Source organism: Vicia villosa, linkage group LG2, assembly GCF_029867415.1.
Source record: "Vicia villosa cultivar HV-30 ecotype Madison, WI linkage group LG2, Vvil1.0, whole genome shotgun sequence".
In the NCBI taxonomy this organism is placed as follows: Eukaryota; Viridiplantae; Streptophyta; class Magnoliopsida; order Fabales; family Fabaceae; genus Vicia; species Vicia villosa.
In genome coordinates this window covers 191,022,553-191,049,159 of record NC_081181.1, presented here as the reverse complement: position 1 = coordinate 191,049,159, position 26,607 = coordinate 191,022,553, and the positions used below count along the sequence as shown (strand labels likewise).

Here is a 26,607-nt window from a genome sequence, read left to right as displayed (position 1 = left end):
ACGGACGGTACTGTTCATGTACGGACAGTACTATTCACCGTCCGTACATGAACAGTGCAATATTATATTAATTTTTTTTTTACATTTTTTTTAAATATTATTTTTTTAAAAAATTTTTTTTTTATGTTTTTTTAAAAAATATTTGACAATACCTGCGGATTTACCTACGGATTTGATAATACCTGCGAATTCATTTCCGGATTTACCTACGGATTTGATAATACCTGCGGATTTTACTTGCGGATTTACCTACGGATTTGACAATACCTGCGGATTTACTTGCGAATTTACCTACGAATTTGACAATACCTGCGGATTTACCTGCGAATTTACCTACAAATTTAGGTAAATCCGCAGGTAATTTCAAATGCAGGTAAATCCGGAAGTAAATGTGCAGGTATTGTCAAATATTTTTTTAAAAAATATAAAAATAATATTTTTTAAAAAATAATATTTTAAAAAATAAATAAATAACGTAAAAAAAAATATTAATATAATATTACACTGTTCATGTACGGACAGTGAATAGTACCGTCCGTACATGAACAGTGTCGTCCGTACATACGCCAATACGGTGTAGGTGTACACTTTAGTGTACACATAGCATTGCTGTATAATTTAAGACAAACAAAGAAAGCCAAATTATGATGTCAAAAAGATTTGACATAAAGCCTAACATGTCCAAAAGTTAATCCTTAAATTATGAAAATGATGAAAAATCCTATTTAAGCAAAATCTTACATATGGCCCATTCAATTTTCCAGTATACACTTGCACTCAAATTTAAACTTTATAAAGAAATATTAAAAAGAGAACAAATTCCCTCCAATTGATTGGTCTCGTCCCCCACCCGCCAAAAAGAATACACCTTCTCTAAGATACTTTGTCTCGCTCTCTCTCTCATTAACATTTCTATATAAACCGTTCAGTTTCTCTCTTTTCTTTCCCAACTCACAATCCAAATAACAGAATAGTTTTCTCTCTCGTGGCGAAATTCCAAACCTCCATTTTCGTTCATTCGTACCGAAACTCTGGAACAAAGTAAGAAGCGGTAGCGTGGAGACTTCGTGAAAATTGGCTTCGTTCAGGTTAGTTTTCTTGCTTTTTTGTTTGATTATTTGTGATTAGTGTTTGTGTGCAGTTAATTATTGACTCGGTTGATTTTGATTTTGAAATTGAAACGAACTGTTTGATTAGATTAGATCTGTATAACCGCTTGATTTTGCCTGTGTTCTAGATTCTGAATTCTGAATTTCGTGACGTTGATTTTAAGTTTTTGAATATATACAAGTTGATGCATGTGGAAAATCGAAAACGGTAGCTCAAAATTGAAAACGGCTACGTCTTTAGTTTCGCTGAATTTCCGTTTTTGGTTTGCGGCTTCGAAATCCTTTAGTTCGTTTCTTATTTATAAGGTGATTAAAATTTTGTTTATAATAATTATGCTAGTTTGTTAGAGAATTTGTAGAATGAAAAAGTTACTCGGTGGATAGGAAAAGAGAAATCGTTGACGCGTTATTCTATTCTTGTGGAAAGAAGAATGAAAGTTTAGAAGTCAATTATGGTCAAAATTCGTTTGATTATTCACAGGAGATAGTATTCTAGTGGATATTGGTATATTTGCATTTTTCGAGTAGTGACATATCTTTATGCGTTTGTGGTCCCCTATGTGTTTGTTAATTTGCTTCTTTGGGCCTTAGAAAACTACCTTCTTGTTTTAAATAACTGTCGGGTACACCTTGCGGTTGCGTAAAGGCTTTCGCGGTTTCCGTCTAAACAAGTGTTGCAGTTTTGTTTGCAAACGTCATGGCATGTATTAACCACAATTTATTTTTCATCATAAAAACAGTGAATAATTGTATCTGTATCGGTACTTTCTGATACTGTTTTGTTGTGACAGTTTTTACGAGGACCGTCTTTGAAAACACTGTTTCAAAATCCTTACTATGTATCTGTATCAACACCTTCTGATACCGTTTTGTCGCGACCGTTTTTGCGATAACTGTCTTTTAGAACACTGCTTCCAAATCCTTGTTGTATTTGTATGGGCACCTTCAGATACCTTTTTGTCGCGGCCATTTTTGCGACGACCGTCTTTTAGAACACTGCTTCAAAATCCTTCCTGTATTTGTATGGGCACCTTCTGATACCGTTTTATCGTGGTCATTTTTGCGAACCGTCATTTAGAAACACTGCTTCAAAATCCTTTAATTAGTGTCTTGAACTCTCTTTGTGACCTTGGAGTTTTAGTCGGTGAAACATTTTCTAAAGTGATATGGAGGGGAATGGGAGCATGAAAAGAGTAAAGAGTAAAGATGAATAATTATAGAATCATGATGAAAAGAAGCTGTTGAAATGAATTCTGTCCATAGATATTATAAAGACAGGCTTTTAGGTTAAAGATTGCTCTCATCTATGTAGATTTAGTATCACATGTGACTTACTCAGGCACCCATGTGGTGGTAGAGTTTGTGGATGACAGGAATGATGGACCCTAGAAGAGTTATGCATATGCATGAGGTTTCTCTCATCCTCCATAAAAGCTAAGTTAGTTATTATGACAAGTTTGAATTTCTTAGTACTAATGTTTAACACACTAGTGTGTTTGCTAAGTCAAACTCTATGTCATCATTATCCAAAACATGTGTTGAATTTATCCAAAACCTGTCCAGTTGTATTTGGAATGCTAATAAATTTGGTTCAGTTGATTATGGTAAGAATAACGAGAATACTCATGCTCTAAATCTTAGTGGTCTAGTAATTATCTTTATTCTGACTACAAGCAAAAGTTTCAATAACAACAAACCCATGTGAGTTGGAACTTGCCGAAAGATATACTACACAACCATTCACATTCACAGCACATGTTAACCAAAGCACTAACACCTTTCCCATAAGTCTGGCAAACCATGATTTCTCAGTCCAACTACAACATTCTTGGAAGTTGTTAAACAAGCATAAAACCACACATTTAAGATTACACCTCAAGAAGAGTTTAAACTCCTTACATCCACTAAAGAATCAAAGTTGAGAAGAATTGTAGTCAAGTTGATGAAGTCTTGAAATTATTCACTGTTTGCGATAAATAAAAAATCTTCAAGTTGCAGTCTAGATTGTGGGTCCTGAACTTTTAACAAACCCCTGGTTGTAAGTATCTAACTTTGGATCTTATGCCTCATTGGATGATACAAAGTCAGTGCAAATGGTTCTCCTTTTTTAAGTGTTATGCCTCGTGTGCTTCTTGCTGACGTAATAGAATAATTCAACAAACATTTTATAGTGTATTACACTTTCTCAAAGCCTCTGTTTTTTTAAGTTGCCCCTTTAGGTTAATATTCTACGTAGAGTTTAAATGTTCTGTTTTATTTTGCGTTTACTTTAAAAAAGATACTTCATTATTATAGTTAAAAAAGGCACCTGATGTAGAACATGGTGCTTGCAAGAATAAAAGTCTTGAGAGTGATTCCTAATGCATCTTTAGGTTATGTTTGGGAGTTTGGAGGGGAAGGGAGGGGAGGGCTTTAAAAAATAGGAAGAATTGGGTGAAAAGGCTAAAAAGATTTTGGGTAGGAGGGTTTTGGAGGATTTGAGTTTATTCATAACATCAAAAACCCCATAAAATGGGGGAACTCAAAAATTGTATTGTAGAAGGGTTTTGGAGGGTTTTGAAGGGCTTACATAAATTTTACAAATATCTTTTAGGTTGTTATAGTATTATAAAAATTAAAAATTTATTAATTATAATGACTCTTTTATCATTCTAAACAAAATCATTTTTTTTAAAAATGTCAAATAATTTCCTATACTTTTTTAAAATTTTGTTTTTGGAAGCCTTCCCTCCCCTCCCCTCCAAACTCCCAAACATAGCCTTATAGACTACTAGTATTGAGAGCAAACAAGGAAATTGTAGGGTCAAATAAAATATCATGCATGAGTGTAGAATCTTTTGGACCAGAACTTTCAGGGTAAGGTACAGATACTCTGGTGGTGCCCATGAAAGTGACTTTTCTCATGTGTTAATATTTAAACATGTACACATGAATGATGAAGAACCTTAATAGAATTATTTAATTATTTTATTAAGCAGCTCACTTTGGTTCTTTTGTATGCACATAAACTGCAAATAGGCGGGTTCGAACCCACAAGATTACTTATTTACCTTTGATAAAATTTTAACACTAAATAGTTCAGTTGGAATTTATAACATTCTATTTATTCAGCTAAAATTTTAGTCATTTGATTAAAAAAAATAAAGTGTTTAATTATGTTATATGTTTAAATTATTATTTTTTATTATATTTATTAAAATTTTAAAATAATATTTACTAAAACTATCAAAATAATATGTACTTTAATAATAAAAATAGAGATTCATTTCTATTCATGAACATTGTAACTATTTTTATATATACAATTACAATATGATACCAATTCATAAATTTTTAAACTATATTCACAAATATACCTCTTCTTATGTCTTGTTTACTCTGAGATCTCATGTAATTTTTGGTCTCACATTGTTTAATTGATAGCAGAAAAGTGTGCTTACGGCACATTTAATCTATTAATAGCAAGCTGAGTCAAACTTCCAATGATAATATTATATACTTAATGTTAATCGTGCACACTAGAATTCATACACTTTTGCATGCATAACTTTTCTAAACTTTTTATTTTGTTTAATCAATGTCTAAAACTTTTTTATAAAGCCTTCTATTTAAATTTTTATTATAATATTATTGAATAAAAATTTCTTAAAATATCTTACGAATATATTTGTTATGAAATCTAATTTAACATTAACAAGTGGTCATTGCTTGACCTCAACAAAGTGACACTTTAGTCCACAAAATTATATAAAGTACCTTTTTCAAATTTTCCCAACCCCAATTATGTCTTTGCGAATTCGAAAAAAAAAAAACACAAACTTTGTCAAAAATCACTTTTTTTTGCACAAATAATGTTGTCTAAAAACACACTTCAAAAGACAGATGTGATATTTTAGAATGTGTCCTTAAAATATGTGGTAACCATACAATAATACCTGAATTTATGACAAGTTTTTGATTTACTGGATTTCCCTGTCCACCTTAGCTCTTAGGGTCCATTCCTTTTAGAAGTTTGATTTCACGTATCTGGCAGAAGCAACTCAATAATGCGACCCCCCTTACCTTTCTATGGACAGAAAAATAAAATGCACCAAAATATAATAAAAAAGATATTGCTAGGAAAATTCTGGAAATCTTTGCTTGATTTACTTTTGACGCCTTTTCGCTGAATCAATGGACCTTTTTGAGCAACTAGTCACATGTTTTTCTTATCTTTTTAAAAAAATCGATTGGAGTTTTATTTTGGTGTTTTCTTCCTATATTTGATTATTGGTTTTGCTCGTGATTGTAAGTAGTGGTTGTTTGTACACGTCTAGAAAATTTAGTTTTAAAACTTCTCTTAAGTATAAATACTTTTTAAATGATAAAGTAGTAAACGTATAAAATATGCATCCGATTCTCATTTCTATATCATTGTTTCATTATTATTGTAATTTAACATAATTTTAACTTTTAATTTTTTGTTGTAAAGTTTTAATGTTAATTGAACAATCTAATTTTCTCATTTTTATGATAAAAAAATTATTATCATATTTGATATATTTTTAAATATCATATTTTGTACCAAAACTGAGCGAATGTTAACTGATGACCGGGCCCTATAATATTTGGATTAAATTATAATGGGCTTTGGACATCTAAGGTTTATGTGTATATAAGTTAAGACTTTGAATCATGGGACATAAACTATCTATTTATTATATCAATGAATATAAATTATTTATCTTTAATAATATTAGAATATATTATAGTATTTTTTAAGTATAAATTAAGTATATTTGTGTGCAACTTCAAATATTAATTATTTGAGTCGAGAAGATTCCTATGAATGACAAAAAGACTCATGTTATAGAGTATTGGATTAAGAGATATCAATTATTATATATCTATAGTTTAATGGTAACCGCTAACTGCACCATATTACTCTAAAAAAAAATCCAAAATATTGTTTTAAATCTATTGTGTAATAAAATCATAAATAGATGAAAGGTTAGAGATAATTAATGCACTAGTTTTTGATATGGTGATCATAATTTTCTGGTGAATAGATATATAAGTTGTTAACACTCCAACATCTAAATAAATATTGAAATAAGAGAGAACTATACAAGAGTGCAAAATGAATGCTTGGGCGTGACATATAGAAAAAACATTTAGAATCATTCTTAGTTTATTTGGTGTGAAGTGTGGACAATTTGAATGTGATTAGCAGTAGAAACGAAGGAAGAGGTCATATTCATATGCTGCGTTTAAAAATGAAGGTTAACACGTGTGTTAACTTGTGTGTTAGTGACTATAGTACTCTTTACTAAATTGAAGATATAAATTTGATTGATTTTAATAGTTATTTGACCAGTTTGAAAAACTATTAGATTAAAAAGGATAAAATTTATCTCTTTATGCTAAAAGAAACATGGTAAATTACAGAGATTTAAAATATTGATAGAGTTGTTAAAATAGATTACACGAACTTAATCGAGCCGATCCTAATGGACTTTGTGATGTATATTATCAAGCCAAAAAAACTATTAAAATAAATTTGAAATATATTATTTGAGTTCGATCCTAAATTTATTGTGTGCTACCAAATCTTAATGAGTTATTTATTATTTATCTTTTCATCACAAAATAAAATAAAAAATCTCATAATATTTAATATAAATATTATCATTGTAATATATAAAGTATATTACTTTTAGTATAATATGCATTTGTAACTATTATATTATTTAAAAAAAATACTATAACATGTTTTAAATATAATATAAATTTGAATTGTTCAAAATAATACATAAATATTAAACGTCACATAAATAAATCGAATATGATATAATTGTGAAGAAAATACGAAATAATTTAATATTAATTTAATTAACTTTAAATTTTATGGGTAATCTAATTAACTTTAAATTTTATGAATGATTTTTTATTTGTTTATTGGTATGATATTAGTTTAGTTTATTAGACAAGTGACGATGAAGAAAATTAATTTTGAATAAAGGATTTTGTAAAAATGATTATAACTAAAAATAAGTTTAAGGTAAAATAATTTATATTTGAATATTTTTTTTAAAAGTGAGTTGATGTAAAAATCAAATTTAAACTCAAAACTTATGGATTATAGTTTCAAGGACAACCGGTCATAAATAAAATAATCAATTTTATTAGAAGGTAACCAAACATATCAAAACAATACATATAAAGATCAATTAGCTTGAATTAATTGAGTTTAGGGATGACAAACAAATATTTCTGGCTTATAAATGTCAGTAAAAAACAGGACAAAGTGGATGGGACGAACTAGACTAGCTCTGCATCTTTAAGGATTAAACAGTTGCAAAATTCATGTTAAAACTTAAAGAGAATGGAGACTTAAAACCTTAATATGATTTGTTAAATAATACTGATAAAATGGATATACTTGATGGATCGAATCCATTCTACGATCTTAATTAAGTTAAAGATTAAAAAATATTTAAGGTTAAATTTAAGTTTCACGGTATAAATACGTATAATAATTAATTAGGATCAATTTGTCATTAAAAAGACTAAATTTGTAATGTTTAGTAGCGCACTACATCTTCCATTTTTTCTCATAAAATTCAAGAGTTTGGATCTGTTTCAAATGATTTGAACTTGAAGTGGCTTGACGAATTCTTTTGCTTTAAGAAAAAAAAAACTAAATTTGCAATAGAAAACGTAACAACTTAACAAAATATAATCAACTAACAAATGAACTTTTGCATATACGATAAATAATATGTAATAAACCAATTCCATGTCACAAAATAAAAGCATTACACTTCATATCTTAATGAAAATTGCTCTATAATTTTATCACCATCATTAGAAGTTCTTTAGTTCCATGTCTGAATAAACTATATAATATTAATTAGGAATGTTCAAAATCAAACCGCTCCAATAGAAAACTACAAAATCGAACCAAACCAAATCGAAATTGCAAAAAACCGCATTTGATTCGAATGTGTTTGGGTCATTTTTTAACAAACCACGCAGTTCGGTTCGGTTTGCGGTTTGTATTTTACAAACCGAACCAAACCAAACCGCATTATGTTACAACCCCAAAATTTCAATTAACTTATATCCAACTTAAACCTATAATGTTTTAGTCTTACGATCACAAATGATTTTCTCTTCCTCACACTTAAGGTTTTAGTTTAAGTCTTTTCAAATCTCTCTTAGAAGTATTGCACATTCTTCTCATCTTCTTTCCAAATATATATCACATATTCTTTTCTAGTTTTTCATCTCTTAAATTCTTTCTTTTCCATCTTATTATTTATATTGTACCGTTATCTCTTCCTATTACGTTTTTAATGCTCCTCTTATTATCTAATTGCATCTCTTTTGCTCTTTTTTTTCATCATCTCTAATATTTCATCTCTCTTTTTTTTCTATTTCATTATAATGTTTTTGATGTTATTTTATACTACTATTTATATTTTTTATTCCACTTTTATCAAATATTAGTTTTTTATATTAAATGGAAAACTGCTATTCAAATATGATGAATTTTGTTGTTATTTGATAACACATAAATGAATAAATACAAAGTTATGTTGTCATCAATATGTCTATGTATGGCTCAATAAATTTTTGTAAGAAAAAACCAAACCAATCCAAACTGCATTGCTTTAGTTTGGTTTGGTTTGATTTTATTTCTAAAAGCCAACCAAACCAAACCGAACCGCACACTTTGTTCTCTTGCGGTTCGGATTATTAATAAAGCGAATGTTCACATATGTGTTTGTTATAGTTTTATTTACTAAAAGATTAATTCTTCTTTTTTAATAATTTTTTTAAAAAAATTATTAATTTAAAATATCAAAATTTAATATATAAATATTGCCGACATACTTATTATAATTTAAGTCAACTTGCATGTAATGTTGAACAACCATACCCATCATTTTATTAATTTGAAAATGTTTTTTTAAAGATTTCTTAACTATTTTGTTAAAAAATCATTTTAAATTTTAAATTGAAAAGCTATTCTAATATGTTTTTCAAAATCTATTTTTTTTTTCAGTTGTTATGATATTCAATAAAAGTTAGTTTCAGATTTTTAAAAATTTATAAAAAGAGATTCTAATTTTTTTTTAAATAACCTTTTAATATCCAAAGAAAATTCATCAAAATTAACCGTTGAAATTTAGTGTTAAATTAAATTGTGACACACATATATATATATATATATATATATATATATATATATATATATATATATATATATATATATATATATATATATATATATATATATATATATATATATATATATATATATATATATATATATATATATATATATAATTTTAATTAATCTAAGTAATTGGATATCACTATCTTTAATATAAATTGATTTAAAATTTTAATTTATTTTAAAATAAAATAATAATAAAAAATGATGTGTTATTAAATGATAATATTTAATTGAATAAAAATAAAAATACTAATATCCAACTAAATTCAAAAATACTATAGGATCCACTTATATTATTCATAGAACTATTTATATGTCTAACAATGGACAGTTCATTGGTGGTTCAAAAGGCCGTTAAAATTTAAACGATATGATTTTAATTAGACTATTCATATAGTACTATTAAAATGCATGACATGGAGCAATTCTATCATTGGTTGTTAGAAGGTTTTCAATAAGTGAATATCTTATTATATCTTTATTCTCTCAGTTATTTGGCGAAATTTAAACTATACCTTCTGATTTCTGATTTTGTCTATTTACTTAAGTAAAAAAAACCAAGTAGGGTAAGAGTTTCTCTTCAATAAAGTTGGAAGTACAGGGAGAATTATGGAATTTTAAATTTTTTTAAATATCAAATACAATTTAAAATATAATTTTAATTTTACAAAATAATTTTCTTTATAATTTTTCGCAAACTAAAATAAATTATAAATAAATAAATAAATATTACAAACACTTCATTTAAATATAGAAAAAAATATTTTCTTAATAAGTATACTATGTTAATGATGGTTAGAAAAATATAAAAAGAGAATAAAGTATTAAATGAATTTAGAAGAAACATTTTAAATAAAATTTAATTACCTTTATATAAATTTAGGTTGAAAAAATAATTTTTCCTCTTTTCATTTTACAAAACAACAAAATTGGGTGTGAGTTGCATGGTATTGAGGTTTGGGGTGCCTTATAAAGCTTACACGAGGATTCTACTGCATTTCACTCCTTTTCTTCTCTGACTTTATCAATTCTCTGCCATTGAGATTCCTGCATATTTTCACTCTCTACATAAATACACACCCAGCTGTTAATTATCGTATTGAACAAGACTAGTCTCTTTCTTTGCTTTCAGCGTCAGCTGATTTTCGAGGTCTCCCCTCACCCTGAGCTGTACTTTTAACCCCTTTCACTGATTTTATTAACTCGTTCTATCAGATGCACAGTTTTCGTTATTTTCATCATTGCGCTCCTCAGCATTTACATCTTTTAGCGCTTCCTCTCTTTTTTCAATGTACTACACTTTCGATACGCTTGATTCCTTTTTCATAGGTAAGCTTTGGAATGTGTGATTTCCAATTTATTTGTAGCCATCAAACATGTTTGATAATTATTATCAACCATTTTCCCTTTTACTACTGTTATACTCTGCTTTATATATCGACCTGAATTGCGGTGTTTAATATGCAGGAGAAGGAAATTAGCTATTAAAGATATTGATATCCAGCCATGGTTGGATTCCAGAGCGACCATATGCCTGGGAACAACAAGTATAATGGTGATTATAACAGTTGTCCAGGTAGTGTTGAACGACCATTGAGAGGAAAAAAATTAATCAAAAGCAGCAAGGGATCATCATCTCCCGAAAGTGTTCTTATTAATAATAACAATATCAATAATAGTAGTAATCATAGTAATAATAATAATTGTAATAGCATGAATAACAATAAACATGTGGTTACTGAACCTTTTGAGCATGACATATGCTTAAAAGAATATAATAACTCTGGTGCTTCCTCTGTTGAACGATTCGTGGAAGGTGCTGCTGCAGCGGCAAAGGCTCTTAGTAATGGATATAAAAGGGAAGATGGAAAGCCTTTTCGACAACGGCTTTTGGTTGTGGCTAATAGACTGCCAGTTTCTGCTGTTAGGAAAGGGGAGGATTCTTGGTCGTTGGAGATCAGTGCTGGCGGCTTGGTGAGCGCTCTTTTAGGTATGTGGTGAATGGTTATTGGTATTTAAGTATCTGTTCTTGTGTTTTTTCGTTTTTTTTTTTATTATCTGGTTTGAAATTTGCATATGAATTTAACTGTTATTGGTTTTTTAAGATGAGTTTCATAGTAAGTTCTGTTGCATTTTGAAATGAATTTGGCCCATATATCTAAATTGTTGTTCACAAACACAATTGTGGCAGCAAAATATAGGTTTTAGAGGTCTCCGCAACGTCATTTCAACTCCAATTGTGGCCACATTTGCCTGCATTTTACATTTTGCCGCAATATCATTTGGTTTGCAGCGTAGTGTGACGTTTACTGCAACTACAACAGCATCTGTAATTTAAAACCATGATTTGGCCCCTAGCTGACAGAGGTTTCTAACGAGACTACGTTTTTTCATAAAGGTGTGAAGGAGTTTGAAGCGAGGTGGATAGGTTGGGCCGGAGTCAATGTGCCAGACGCAGTTGGACAGAAGACACTCACCGAAGCATTGGCTGAAAAGGTACTATATTTTCTCCCTCAAAATGTTAGAAATAACTTCTACATTTGTCATTGTGGTGTTGCATTAGTGAATTTTAGTGTTTTCGGCCTTAAAATTTTTCTTTTGCTTGTTACTTGTGTTGCAGAGGTGTATCCCAGTATTTCTTACTGAAGAGATTGTTCATCAGTACTATAATGGCTATTGCAATAATATTTTGTGGCCCCTTTTTCATTATCTTGGACTTCCGCAAGAAGACCGTCTAGCAACAACTCGTGGTTTTCAATCTCAGTTTGAATCGTACCAGGTGGCAAACCAAATGTTTGCTGATGTTGTAAACGAGGTATATGAAGAGGGAGATATTGTTTGGTGCCATGATTACCATCTTATGTTTCTACCACAATGCTTAAAGAAATTTAACAACAAAATGAAAGTTGGCTGGTTTCTCCATACCCCCTTTCCATCTTCTGAAATTCATAGGACTCTGCCATCTCGCACAGAGCTCCTGCGTGCAGTTCTTGCTGCTGACTTGGTTGGGTAAGTTGCAATTTGACTCTGCATTTAGGCAAAAATTATTTTCTTGCTCTAACTTTATTTTCTATTCATTTATTTCATTAGGGGATATGTTTAATATGGGCATGCTGATTTAGTAATAAGACATTTTCATGTTACCCCTATATTTTTGGGAAAGGGAAATTGTGCATTCATAATATTTAGGGTATTCTTATCTGTCAATGAGTGGATTTCTTACATGGGATAAATTCATTGCTTAATCAAGCCATAATCAGCTTATGAAGTGGCGTTGATTCATCTAACAAAACTACAGTTGTTAGAAAACAAATTCCTTTCAACTAAAGATAGAGGCTAGAGATGTACGGGAACTATATTTTGTCTAGCCTAATTACTTACAAAGAAGTGAGTTTTAGGGTATGTTTTATTCAACTTGAAGGAAAAGAAGAGAGGAATTTTTTTAATGGAGGGACGGGGAGGATTTTTAATGCATTGTGTTTGGCTCGATGAGGGGAGATATTATAATGGAGGAAAAAATAAATTTCACTCATGTAATATTTAGTGGGTTCTAAGCTTTGTGATTTTTCCTTTATATGGTGTTCTAAGCTTTGTGATTTTTCTTTTATATGTTGTCCTAAGCTTTGTGATTTTCCTTTATAGTTTAATCACTTTCATTATCTCTTATATTATTGCCATTGTTTCTGACTTGGATAAGTATAATTTTTTTGAGCAGTTTTCACACCTATGATTATGCACGACACTTTGTTAGTGCATGTACTCGTATTCTCGGACTTGAGGCAACACCAGAAGGGGTTGAAGATCAAGGGAAAATGACCCGAGTTGCTGCAGTACGTGGTCACGATTGTTTTCTAATCTTATTGATACTTTCAAAGATTTTGAAAATAAAATGGCTTAAAACATATTGAATGAAACTGTTGTTTTTAGGACGTAAGCAATTAACATGGGATTAAAATAAGAACTACTTATTTATTTCTTTTTCTCTTGCATGTCAGTTTCCAATTGGTATAGACTCAGATCGATTTATACGTGCACTCGGCTCTTCTGATGTTCAAGGTCCCATCAAAGACTTACAAGAAAGATTTAAAGGCAGAAAGGTATTCCTTTTACTTTGCATTAACTGCTTTTGTGGTTAGTAATCTAATTGTATTCAGTGCATGGTTGTCCTATGGATTTCGAAGGTAATTCAGATTTTTAATGTTATTTCTTCCTATTACAAATTATAGATTAGAGTCATGACAATTTTGGAAAACATAAAAACTATTAAGGATTATAAATGGGAAAGGAGGTGATGTTGTCCACCGGAGTAAGTTGGTTCCATTTGAATTAAAATTAGATTGACAGAAAGGAAAGCGAGAAAAACAAAGACATCAAGGCCAAGACGACTGTTGCTTGATCATCCTGTAATCTATTGTCTAATAAAATATGGGAAAATGCAACATGACCTTATATTCTTTCATCCATACACCACACAATTAATGCACTATGCTATTTTATCACTATTTGGTTATGGGGCTTCTGCTTTCAACTTATAACTCACTTGATAGAGCCAGTTTAACTTGTTTTGGAGAATATTTGCTGCATGTGCATCTTTGTGATGTTTACCTGTTATGAACTAGTTGCTTGTTGTGTCTTTCTCATATTAATATAACCAAAAAAATCCAGCCTTATCCCACTGCACGAGATTAACTACACGCATCAAATTATTCCTTTATTTTTCTATCAAAAACCATATTTTCCAACTATTTAGACCATGGTCTTCTCTAGTGGAAGTTACTAGTATCATTTTATCCCTACCACTTTTAATCAGATGATATTTTGTTTCATCTGCTTTTCTGACCGGAGCGTATGCCTGTTGATCTTCTCCTCATTAGAGTTTTCACAGCTCCACACTTGCATTTGACAAATATAAAGATTAATTGACTTTTTTATTTTAATATTTTTTATCTAGTTTCACATTGTACTCTTTCAATAAAATTGGACATTACTACAGAAGTGACTTTGTTATAAGGATGTTTTCACTACAGAAGTTGTATTTGTGTTTTTTCTTCTGCTCAAGTCAAATGCTACTTTAATTGGTTCTATCATCTGACCTCACCTAATCATTTTTCTGGCTTGACAGGTAATGTTAGGTGTTGATCGCCTTGATATGATTAAAGGAATTCCTCAAAAACTTCTAGCTTTTGAAAAATTCTTGGAAGAGAATGCTGATTGGCGAGATAAAGTAGTTCTGCTTCAAATTGCTGTGCCAACAAGAACAGATGTTCCCGAGTGTATGTTCTACTTATATGATTCCATTTCCTTAATAATTCCAGTAGTAAATAATCTATGATGTTTCAATTTTTCCCTGTTGCTTTGACTTTTGACAACTCGAAGATACGCTTTCTTTTATATTTTCCGTTTCTTGTTTGTATTACACTATGTTGTTGGACAAACAAAAATAAAGTCTTTTCACTTATAAAGTAGGGTGTATAGGCTGATATTTGATTGTATTTTCAAGTTCATGTATAAAGATATTCCTTTTTGATTTTTTGTTGAGTACATGCTTTCCTTAAAGCTTAAGCTATTAGGTAGGGGCAAGGATCAAAATCCTAATCGCTGTCTTATTAATTTAGGCTGTTTTGTGGAAGCCTAAAAATATTTTATATCTTCAACAACTGTCATATGTCACATTTTCTTATTTCGTATTTCTTGCATATTTACAGATCAAAAGCTTACAAGCCAGGTTCATGAAATTGTTGGTCGCATCAATGGCAGATTTGGATCACTGACTGCTGTTCCTATACATCACCTGGTTCGTTTTTATAAAGATCGCCATCTAATGATCGTTATAAGGATGCTAATTTCTCCATCCTATATACCATACTTTACCTTTCTGTCAATCTTAGTTAAATATCCGAAATCATCTAATCATTAGTACTGATGCATATAAGTTTGTTCCTTTCTATGGTAATATGTGCACAGTATCTAATAGGTTCTTGAGGAAATGAAAGAAAAAGAATGAATTGCTAATAAAAAAGAATCAATTGAATTTCTGAATTCACAAAACCTATTTCAAACTTCCAAATGCTACATTAACTGCTGCATTCTATGTCTTATATTTATTATTAATCAAACTTACATGCTAGATGGCTTAAAGAATGTGCTATAAATTAATCTTGGTATATCTGTAGGATCGCACTCTTGACTTTTATGGACTATGTGCTTTGTACGCTGTTACAGGTAAAATTTATGTTCTATGAGAATTTTTTTCCCTTTGAATAATGTATCTTGTGAATGACTTTTGATATTATTTTGAAATTTACCAATATTTAGTATGTGCAAACATAGCCTGTGTTTTGGATGTCAATTTTTGTGCTTTTCAAAGCATACTTATTCGCCAAAAAAGGAAAATACTTTGTTTGGGGCTCTTGTTGAATAAGTATCACGGATAATAATCTTGTTCAATAGGTGCTCCTACAAACATCTTTAATAATCTTGATTTGATCAGTATGACTTTAAAAAAAAATAGAAAAGAATGCAATACATTCTTTGCAGACTTTGTTGTTTTTCCTTGACGTCTAATACATAGATTTGCTATTTATTTTTGTCAAACTTGTTAATTTGTCAGTAATTCAGCCTCAAGACTATTAAATCCTATTTTATTCATATTTCCCTGAATTCTCAATTGTCTTTTAAGTGTTAAATTTGTTTGTTGCTATATTCAAAAAAATTATTAGGAATTTCCTGCTTATTGCATATTCATTCTCTCTTTCTTATCCAGATGTAGCACTTGTCACGTCTTTGAGGGATGGAATGAATCTTGTCAGTTACGAGTTTGTGGCCTGCCAGGAAAAAAAGAAGGGGGTTCTCATTCTTAGTGAAGTAATTACAACTTATTTCTATAATTATCTTTTATATTAATATCTTTATTTGGTCTATATTGGGCTTTGATTGGCATAAAGTAGTGGGTAGCAACTAGCAAATAAGCTAGTCAATTGCGGATGACTGATAAACTAGTTGGTTTGTTATAAGCTAACTGATGGGATGATGCACAATTGTTATTTTCATTGGACATGTACTCTCTTGATCTAACATCTGACATTTGGTATTCTTGCAGTTCGCTGGTGCTGCTCAATCTCTTGGTGCTGGGGCACTTCTGGTCAACCCTTGGAACATCACAAAAGTTGCTGAAGCAATTTCCAAAGCTCTGAACATGCCATCTGCAGAGAGAGAGAAGAGACACAGGCATAACTTTCATCATGTAACAACACACACTGCACAGCAGTGGGCAGAAACTTTTGTAAAGTAAGCTATATTAGTATTCTCAATATCTGCTCTTATACATTATAAATTGTTGGTATATAATGAGGATGATGTATCTTATTAGAGCCTGTTAAATTTGTACTTGTGATTCATAATTTGGTCTGCAGTTAAGACTCTAAATTGTAAGTCTGGAGGCTTTCTTAAATATTACTGGTAGCTATATGGTTCATTTTCTCAATAAAAGTCCTCTCTTTGAGTGTATCTTAAGGCTTATGTTGTCTTTGGAAAATCCCGTAAAACTATGCATATAAATTTTTGATAAATATGATGGTTATTTACTTGTAGAGTTGGTACTTAAAGGAATAATAGAGAGACATGTGCATGCCTGATTTTGATTTTGAGCCCAAATAGATGCCTTACTTAAAAACTTCAAATTTGATCTACAATAGACTATCCTTATCTTTAAATATTTGCAGTGATCTGAATGATACTGTTGTTGAAGCACAACTGAGGACAAAGCAAATTCCACCACGGCTCCCGGCCGACGAGGCAATTGAACAATATATGACGTCAACCAATCGGCTACTTATTTTGGTATGCTGTCTTATCATAAAGCATATGACTTCTTTGAGTACTTATTTTTGGGGAAACCTTTTAAACTCTTTTGTTTTCTTCAAGTATTTTAGTACTTGTTTAAATGTTTCCTACTATACTTTAGAAAGACAGTAAAACACTTTTTTGTTTTAAAAAAAAATATGGACTTGTTGAGAGTGTCACATTTGATGTTGATATCACTTGAAAAAGTATTTATAAGCTGTGAAGCCACTGATGCTCCAAAATTGCCAAAGTATCGGTGTGTGACACGCGTCCGACATTGGTACGTGCTTGATACATCCCGATACGTATTGAGGAAGTATCCGGTAAATAAATTTTATTTTTGAAAATGTGGCCGGTAATACATTTGGAATACGTCGTATATGTGCACGGGAAACGGATGGCTCGTCCGGATAGCGGTGCAGGATACATTTTTCAATAAATTTTTTTAAAATCTTGTTAAACAGAAACTGAAAAGCCTTTGTTAAAAAACCTAAAACGCTTAGTTAAAAAAAAAAAAAAACTTGAAAGCCAATAATCTGATATGGATCATTTCTTCTTTTCAAAGTGGTTAACTACATATTCTTTCTTCTTCTCACTTCCGTGCGAACCTTCCATGCCGTTCACCTTCATCCCTTCATTCCCAGTGGTCAGACACACGTCCTTCACTTCCAGCGGTCACACTTTCACTTTTTCTAGTCCTGCCCTTCATTTCCCTCACGGTTTTGCTTTGTTTTCTCTAATTCGCAGTTCTCTCGGATTTTGTTTCTATACATTCTTTCATCACACCACAACCTCCTTCACCTTCACAATAACAAATTTGTCCATTCATCCTTCTGTTTCTCAGTTCCGGTTCTTACAGCCTCCATTCATCCTTTTAGTTTTATTTATCTCTTTTGGTGTTCTCTGTTTCATCTCTTCTCTGAATGTTTTTTTCCTCTCTACTGAGATTCCGTTTATACACATCCCTGCGTTTCTTACTTTCTTTTTATTCACGTCTGCTGTTTTGTCGCTCGCTTTGATCATTTTCAGTAATGTGAATGTTTATATGTTATCTTTTTTAGTTATGTTTATATATTGTACATTTATATATTCAATATTAAATTTATTTCTTATTAAAGTATCTTGGCCATATCCTATCTTGAATTTTAAAATTTCCACGTATCTCCATCTTTGTTCAAGTAATTGGGCTTCATAGTTTATAAACGGGAGACATCTCTCAATATACAAGCCGGTTTTGAAAAGCTGAATTAGATCAAACCAAAATTTGAAGATGTTATCAGAGTTTATCTTAGATCCATTGATCACGTTCTATATGTCTAGTCCTAAGGGTAAAAGGGGATGTGTTGACAGTCTTATTTTCTTTTGAGATCCAACTAACCATTCAAAAATTCTTAAATTACTTTTTGACTCTGTTGTTTAACGATGTTTCATTCCTAATTAATCATGAACTGTACTATTTATCATAAATTTGTATTAGTTAATAGCTTATCTTGACATTGATGATATATACACTGTAGGGATTTAATGGAACATTAACTGAACCAGTTGAGAAAAAAGGTGATCAGCTGAAAGAAATGGAACTCTCGGTGCATCCAGAACTGAAACTACCGTTGACAAAACTTTGCAGTGACCCAAATACTACAGTTGTCGTGCTTAGTGGAAGTGATAGAACAATTCTAGATGAAGTAATTCTCTATACATTACTTCGGTCTTTGCAAATTACTCGGTCCATTTCTAACTTATGGTCATTACAGAATTTTAAAGAATATGACACTTGGCTAGCAGCGGAGAATGGGATGTTTTTGAACTCTTCAAATGGAGAATGGATGACCACAATGCCAGAACAACTGAATATGGAATGGGTTGACAGCGTGAAGGTTCTTATTTGAAGTTTTATTTTTTGAGTTCTGATTGTCCCTTTGCCTTTCATATTTACTTACATTAGTGCTTCTGTATTTTTCAGCAAATTTTTGAGTACTTTACTGAAAGAACACCTCGCTCACATTTTGAAGAAAGGGAAGCTTCACTTGTATGGAACTACCGACATGCAGGTACATAAGCTGTTTTTAACATGAATTGGTTTTCATCTGTATATTGTTTCTCTCTAGTTACAAATTCTCTATCACGTGATCGTAGATGTTGAGTTTGGAAAACTTCAAGCAAGAGACTTGCTACAACATCTTTGCACAGGTCCAATTTCAAATGCATCAGTTGAAGTCGTTCAAGGGAGCCGATCAGTTGAGGTCCGAGCTGCTGGTGTTACAAAGGTTAGACCCTTTTCTAATGACTGAGTTTAGTTCGTTAGGTTTTGACATGAAAATTTTCATAGTGATTTAAACGTTTGCAAAAAAAAATATTAATTTCATCAGGGAGCAGCTGTTGACCGCATCTTGGGGGAGATAGTTCACTGTAAATCCATGACAACACCTATTGATTATGTTCTGTGTATAGGACATTTTCTGGCAAAGGTGATATAAATTTTCATTCGATATGTATGTTTATCAGTCTAACAAGAGAAAGTGCTCTTATCAAGCATGATTGCATATATGAAATTCGTTATTGCATTCTTTCCATATAATTCAAGATTGATTAGCACTTTCTTGCATACACATTTGAATTTAACATAATTGATCACATCAGGATGAAGATATATACGACTTTTTTGAGCCAGAGCCTTCCTGTTTTGGTGCGAGTCTTCAAAGAAGCAAGTTAACAGAAGCAACTAAGTTTGCTAATGAGAAGGTATCACCTTCGAAGATCCCATCGGTTAAAAATGGATTCAAGTCAACAAATCAAAACAAGGGACAACGACCTGTCTCAAATTCACCGAAGAAAACAACTAATATTTTCAGCCGAGCAGCACGAAAGCCAGCTCCCGAAAAGATCACTTGGAATGTCCTTGACCTCAAGAAAGAGAATTACTTCTCATGCGCTGTTGGCAGAACTCAAACAAATGCTCGCTTTACACTTCCATCACCTGATGAAGTTGCTGAGTTTCTGAAGAAACTTGCGCTTGAATCTTCTCGTAAAAACTGAGTTTCTGAGAGTTATAAGATTAATTGCTTTTGCAACTCTAGCTTCATAGTTCGATTCATCCGAGCAATGCTGCTTCCTCATGTTGAGAAATAAATAATTTAGCCATTTTTAGTCTCGTAATTCCTTGTAATGTAGTCATTTGGTATATTTCTCTAGCCAATAATTTCATAGTTACTTGATGATGTTGTGGACAAGTAGTTTTGGATGGCCTTGTAAGAAAGAATAGTAGTATTCGATGGTCTTTTTTTTTTTTTAAAAGTAGTTTCAGAAGTTTTTTACTAAAGTTTTGGATGGGTTATTTTACATTAATTTTTTTTCCTCTAAAATGCTAGGTTATTTTTCCGCAAGTAATTGAATGGACAATTCATAAAAGTATGAGCAAATAATAATTTATTAATTATTACAAATATTATGTTTAAGAGAAATGAGTGATGGAGAGAGTTCTAAAAAGAGTGCTTGTAGCACTTCTAGGAAGGACAGGTCAGAACTATTAGCATTGGTTTTGAGCAATGCAAGTTGGTCATTGGCTCCTGCTATCAAAGAAACCATTATGCAGTGGTTACATAATTCAGCTGTTGGGGGTCATTCGGGTAGAGACGTGACTAACAGTAGGGTGAAATCGCTTTTCTATTGGAAGGGCATGACCAAAGATATTGTCACTTTTATAAAAAATTGTGGCATTTGTAAAAAAAAAAAAAAGTACCTGACGTTGCTGCTTATCCTAGACTCTTACAGCCCCTTCCTATTCCAAATCAAATATGGACTCATAATACCATGGATTTTGTGGAGGGTCTTCCAAATTCTTCAACTAAGCAAGTGATATTTGTTGTAGTTGATAGGCTTAGCAAATATGCCCACTTTATGGCTTTATCTCATCTGTATAGTGCTCTTGATGTGGCACAAGTATTTATAGATAATATTTTCAAATTGCATGGACTTCCTTAGTCAATCACTAGCGACATGGATCCTGTTTTTCTAAGTACTTTTTAGCATGAATTTTTCAAACTTCAAGGAGTCGCACTACACAAATCTTCTGCTTACCATCCTCAATCGAATGGCCAAATTGAGATTGTGAATAAATGTTTAAAAACTTACTTGAGAAGCATGTGCTCAGATCAACCAAAAAAACAGTGGTAAAAAAGGCTTTCTTTGGCTGAATGGTGGTATAACACTAACTACCATTCTTCCATCCACACCACCCCGTTTAACCAATACATTTACCTTATCTTCCTGATTCTTCTACAACTCTGACTGTGGACAGATCATTGATGGCAAGAGAAGACGCAATTAAAATGTTCAAATTTCATCTCCTTCGTTCTCAGAACCGGATGACACAACAGGATAACAAATATTGAATTGGCCGTGTTTTTTATATAGGGGACTACGTGTATCTCAAGCTTCATCCATATCGGCAACTGTCTATGAAATCACATGGTTTTCATAAACTTTTACCAAAGTTTTATGGCTCGTTTCAAGTTGTAGACCGCATTGAGCTACTGCGTACAAATTACAACTTCCTCGTTCTGTTGCCATTCATAATGTATTTCATGTTTCTCAATTAAAGCTTTGTCCAAATCCACAAATTCAACCGGTTCAAAACCTACCTGCTCCTAGTAATCATGTTGGCAGAATTCATGTCAATATTTTGGTAGAAATATGGTCAAACGAGGGCGCATGGCAGCCACCAAGGTTTTGGTTCAATGGAAGAATCTTCCTCCTAATCAAGCTACTTGAAAATTTTATAATTATTTATTGAAAAATTTCAAGATTTTCACCCATGAAGACATGGGTATGCTTAAGGGGAAGGTTGTCATAAGGATTTAAGGATTCTATAAAATTGTCTTTTCTTTATTTTGTCGTTTTCCCTAAATTTATAATTTGGAATCCTAGAATGATGAGGTGTCAAATTTGTTATTATCTATTGCCAATGATTGGTTGACTTGTAACCAACTTGTCCTTTTTATAGACATTTGAGGCACTAAGAAAATGCAACCATTATGGAATCAACTTTTCCTCTATGTACTCATATCTCATTCCTTACTTGTGATTCTACATCAACCGGTGACATTCTTAAATATTGTTACCTCTGATTAGGATTAGGATATTACTGATTTTCCTCATATCCAAAGATTGCTAACATTGTTAATTCAGTTAGACATTCTTTTATAGCTAATAATATAATTGGTTTTGGTAGTTAGGAAATATAAACAGTTTGTAATTCATTTTTCATTCTAATTAATACATCTAGTAAATTCCGAAAGATAGTCTCTAATCAATCTCTCTATTCTCTATTATATTCCTTAATTATTTTTGAGTTCAAGACTCAAGCTTTTCTTAGGCTATAAGTCTAACACATGTTAAGTTTGTCCCCCAAAATAACTAAAAACACATGTCACAAGCATAAGTCACAAAATAAGATATATATGAATAAAATAAAAGAATACAATAAAAAGCTTACAGGGTAATAAAACCCTATGAATGCTCTTAAAATAGTACAATAAAAATTATACTAAAGCTTCATGAATCTTTATTTAGAAACCATGACTAACCCCAAATTATAATACTTATAAATATCATCCTCTAAACACAATAACAGTATGGAGATAACAATGAAATCATGAGTGATAATGTAAGTAGCCAAACACAAAAATTTAGTAGCAAATAATATCCTGAAATGTGAAACTATGTTTTAGGCACTTTTCTTGTTGGGCTCAAAGACATACTTGATAAGTGATTCTTTGATGGAAAGCAATTCTGGAAACTCATTCTTCAGCTTGGATGCATCCATTTCATTGTTGCTTCTGGCAGCAACTATCACCTTGGCTTGTTCTTCAAGTGTGAAGTTAAGCCACTTGAAATTTGGATCGATGTAATCCCTGTACATCTCGAGAATCTCGTTGTGGCTCACTGCACCAGGATTTGTGAAGTTCCAGATACCTCTTAGGTTCCTCTTAGCCATCTCGATTGAAATGGGAAGAAGTTCATCCAAAATAGTCATGCTGTTTGGAATGTTAACGACTTTGTTGTATCGTGAAATCTTGGTGATGAAATTGCGTGGATTGCTTAGGTCGGATGAAATCGGCATGCGAACTCTGAGAGTGCATACATTGTCATAGTCTTTCAAGAGCTCTTCAACCTAAGAAACATTCACAGGTTATATAGAGATATTCATATTCATAATCAATAAACATTGTAATGGAAAACGACCTAACTTGAACAAGATCTGTTCCATAGGTTCTTACTATTTCAGGAAAAAAAACATAACAGATGTTAGCTAACTCACCATAGCCTTAGTTTTGGAATAGAAAGAACCGCTGAAGTTAGGAGTATCTTCCTCCTTAAAACCAATGCCTGAACCTTCAGGATGAGCTTCATCGTACTCGAATATGCACCCGGTAGCATAGTTTATCATCAAAAGGTTATGCTCTCTGCTGACATCAGCCAATGTTAAAGTACCAGCAACGTTGACGCGGATTGTTTCTGTTTTATGAGATTCACACCAATCAACATTAGGTCTTCCGGTAACTCCTGCTGCATTGAAAATATGAGTGGGTTTCACGTTTTGAATATCAGCCACGAGTGATGAGCGATCCTCAAGGCGTCCTTTTCCATACTCATAAGGAATCCCTTGTTTCTCACACAATTTTCCCAGTAAACCCCCAATCCAACCCGTCCTTCCATAGATCAAGAACTTGAGAGGATGTTTCTGCGAAGAGCCAACGTTCTTGGTTGTTGGAACCAACATTCGAGTATTCGTATTTGTGACATATGATGCCGACTTTTCGTCTTCAGATCCATTGAAATGTCTCTCCTCCATGCCACCAGGCATCACCAGCATCGGATGAGGGAGCAATGCACCACTCACATCACCCCACCAATCGGGATTGTTGATATACCAATCCATGGTTTTCTTCAAGCCTTCTTCCCAAGTAGTTCTCTCCGCCCAGCCCAAATTCTTCAACTTTTGGTCATCAAGAAAGTATCTCTGATCATTAAACGGTCTGTTCTCTACAAACTTAATACTAGTCTCTGGATCCTTCGAGAAGAGTCTGCATAAATCGGTAGCTACATCGATAACTCTCCTTTCCTTCTTAGTCCCAATATTGTAAACATGTCCAACCTCTCCCTTGTGAAGGATAACTTCAAAAGCCTCTGCGACATCTTCACAATACAAATAACTCCTCACATTCGAACCATCACCGTGAATCGGAAGAACTTTGCCTTGCAATGCCAAGAGGATGAACTTTGGAATTAACTTTTCAGGAAACTGATTCGGGCCGTAGACGTTGTTTCCACGTGTTGTGATCACGGGTAATCCATACGACCTACCATATGCCATGACAAGCATTTCCGCCCCAGCTTTTGTTGCAGAGTACGGATTTGTCGGAAGTAGCTGAGAAGCCTCGTGGTTTCCAACAACAGCATCCTCATCGGTCTCTCCATAGACCTCATCAGTGCTTACATGGATGAATCTTTTAATCTGGCCAGTTACCTTGCAGGCTTCTAACAACACATGAGTACCATATATGTTGTTCTTGGTGAACTCAAAACTATTACCGAAAGAGTTGTCAACATGAGTTTGAGCAGCAAAATGCATAATCGTGTCAATCGCCTCAGTGATGAGAAGATAGTTAACAAGGTCGGCACTTCCAATGTCCCCCTTCACGAACTTGAAGTTGGGGGCCGATTTTGAAGGAAGTAAATTCTTCAGATTCGAACAGTAATCGAGTTTGTCGAGAACAACAATTTTGTAGTCGGGATACTTCCGGATAAGCCGGTTGGCAACATGAGATGCAATGAATCCAGCTGCCCCGGTAATCAGGATATTTTTTGGGGTGTGCGTAGTCATATCAACCAACTTCTACAATAACAAAAATTGCCGATAACAAATACAAATTAGAACTACTGAAAAATATAATCAAAAAACATTTCCTTTTCACTCAATAATCACATAAACTAAAACTAAAACATGGAATTCTTCAAAAGCTGTTAGTCTCATAATAAACAAAATAACCTTCGACTTCAAAGACCATAAAAAAAGTCAAAACATTTAGCAACATACTTGTAGTATTTTCTTGATTCATTTGCTCAAGTAAAAAAAAAAAAAAATCAATTCATTTTATCATTTACCAGTGAATTACAGAATATAAATCTAACCATTAACTTACTAAAGTACGGACATCGACACATCGGACACTAACACATCGATACCAGTAAGAATTTGAAAAAATTAATTAATTTAACATAATTACAAGTGTAGTTTCAGCCATCAATACAGACACAACTTTTTTCAGAGGTGTTGTGCAACAGAGCCATTAACACTGTGAAAAAGAAGGAAAAAAAGGCAAAATTAAAGCTATACTTTTACACTCTCTTTCAATCAACCCAAGCAATGAAAACACAAACTTTCAAAGCAATGAATCAAATTCCATACAAAACACTACAAAATGCAATGAAATTTCCAAACAACACGCCACCCTAGCGTAATTCATAACAAATTCAACACAGATCTAATTATTTACTTCACTTGAATCAATCATCACCTTCAAAATCACAACAGATCCAACAAAAAGAAGCAACACCCAGATCACCAAAACTACCCATTAGCACAAATTTCAAATCTTTAAACAAACAAAATCCAAAACATCAAATGGGGCATAACTTATATCAATAAAAACAATTCAAAAAAAAAAACATACTGAGAGTAAGAAACAACTTACAAATTGTCAAGAGAATGAGAACAAAAGAAGAAGACTTGAAAGAGAAACAGTTGGAAGTGAAGTCGAAATCTAGGTAGATTTAGATTTGGAGTCTACACTATTTCCTTGTTGTATAAATACGCGCTTGTGTATGAAACTAATATTGATGAAATTAATAACATTAATGATTATTCAATGCACAATTAAGAAAAGCCAGAGGATATGGTTAATTACGTAATTGCCCTTATCGATGATTGCTTTTCTAAATCCTTTTGTTGTGATTAAGACAGACATGGTAGCGCATTATTACTTGCATTCAAAACATTTATTGCTATATAACTATTTTCTATTTTTCTTTCTTTCAATATAATACTACTACCTACTCATTACTATAGGCATTAACAAAATATTGTTAAAATTATAAATATTAATATAATATTTTTTAATTTATACCTTTATTATTTATTACATTTCTTTTTTTATTATTATTTAAAATTTTCTTTTTATATAATTAATGAAAGATAATAATATAAATTATACATAATTTTTCTTTTTTTATATATAATTTATTATTTTTTAAATTTTTGTGAAATTCAGAAGCCCGTCTGTCAATCAGGATCCACTTAATTCAACATGGACCTTATATTGCATTGGGTTTACTTTCTCTTAATTTCAGATCCTTTTTAATCAATGCACC

At 31.9% G+C, this 26,607-nt stretch overlaps 2 protein-coding genes across 3 annotated transcripts; one reads left to right on the top strand and one right to left on the bottom strand.

Moving 5' to 3' along the window:
- The first annotated feature begins 883 nt into the window (after positions 1 to 883).
- LOC131653377 (alpha,alpha-trehalose-phosphate synthase [UDP-forming] 1) lies at positions 884 to 20,469 on the top strand. Of its 2 annotated transcripts, none has more exons than XM_058923503.1 (18): positions 884 to 1,088; positions 10,801 to 11,323; positions 11,732 to 11,829; positions 11,954 to 12,342; positions 13,049 to 13,163; positions 13,329 to 13,430; positions 14,456 to 14,606; positions 15,039 to 15,127; positions 15,507 to 15,555; positions 16,097 to 16,197; positions 16,433 to 16,620; positions 17,055 to 17,172; positions 18,693 to 18,860; positions 18,930 to 19,052; positions 19,139 to 19,226; positions 19,312 to 19,442; positions 19,545 to 19,643; positions 19,816 to 20,469. In XM_058923503.1, exons 2-18 carry the CDS (start codon positions 10,840 to 10,842, stop codon positions 20,209 to 20,211), a joined length of 2,889 nt encoding a protein of 962 aa, XP_058779486.1. In that variant the 5' UTR covers positions 884 to 1,088; positions 10,801 to 10,839; the 3' UTR covers positions 20,212 to 20,469. The 2 variants fall into 2 exon arrangements, with proteins under 2 accessions (XP_058779486.1, XP_058779487.1); XM_058923504.1 differs by lacking the exon at positions 884 to 1,088 and adding an exon at positions 10,191 to 10,662.
- LOC131653378 (trifunctional UDP-glucose 4,6-dehydratase/UDP-4-keto-6-deoxy-D-glucose 3,5-epimerase/UDP-4-keto-L-rhamnose-reductase RHM1) lies at positions 18,692 to 26,090 on the bottom strand. The gene is made up of 3 exons (XM_058923505.1): positions 25,932 to 26,090; positions 23,495 to 25,072; positions 18,692 to 23,347 (listed from the first exon to the last, which is right to left on the bottom strand). Exons 2-3 carry the CDS (start codon positions 25,058 to 25,060, stop codon positions 22,901 to 22,903), a joined length of 2,013 nt encoding a protein of 670 aa, XP_058779488.1. The 5' UTR covers positions 25,061 to 25,072; positions 25,932 to 26,090; the 3' UTR covers positions 18,692 to 22,900.
- Positions 26,091 to 26,607: the final 517 nt, after the last annotated feature.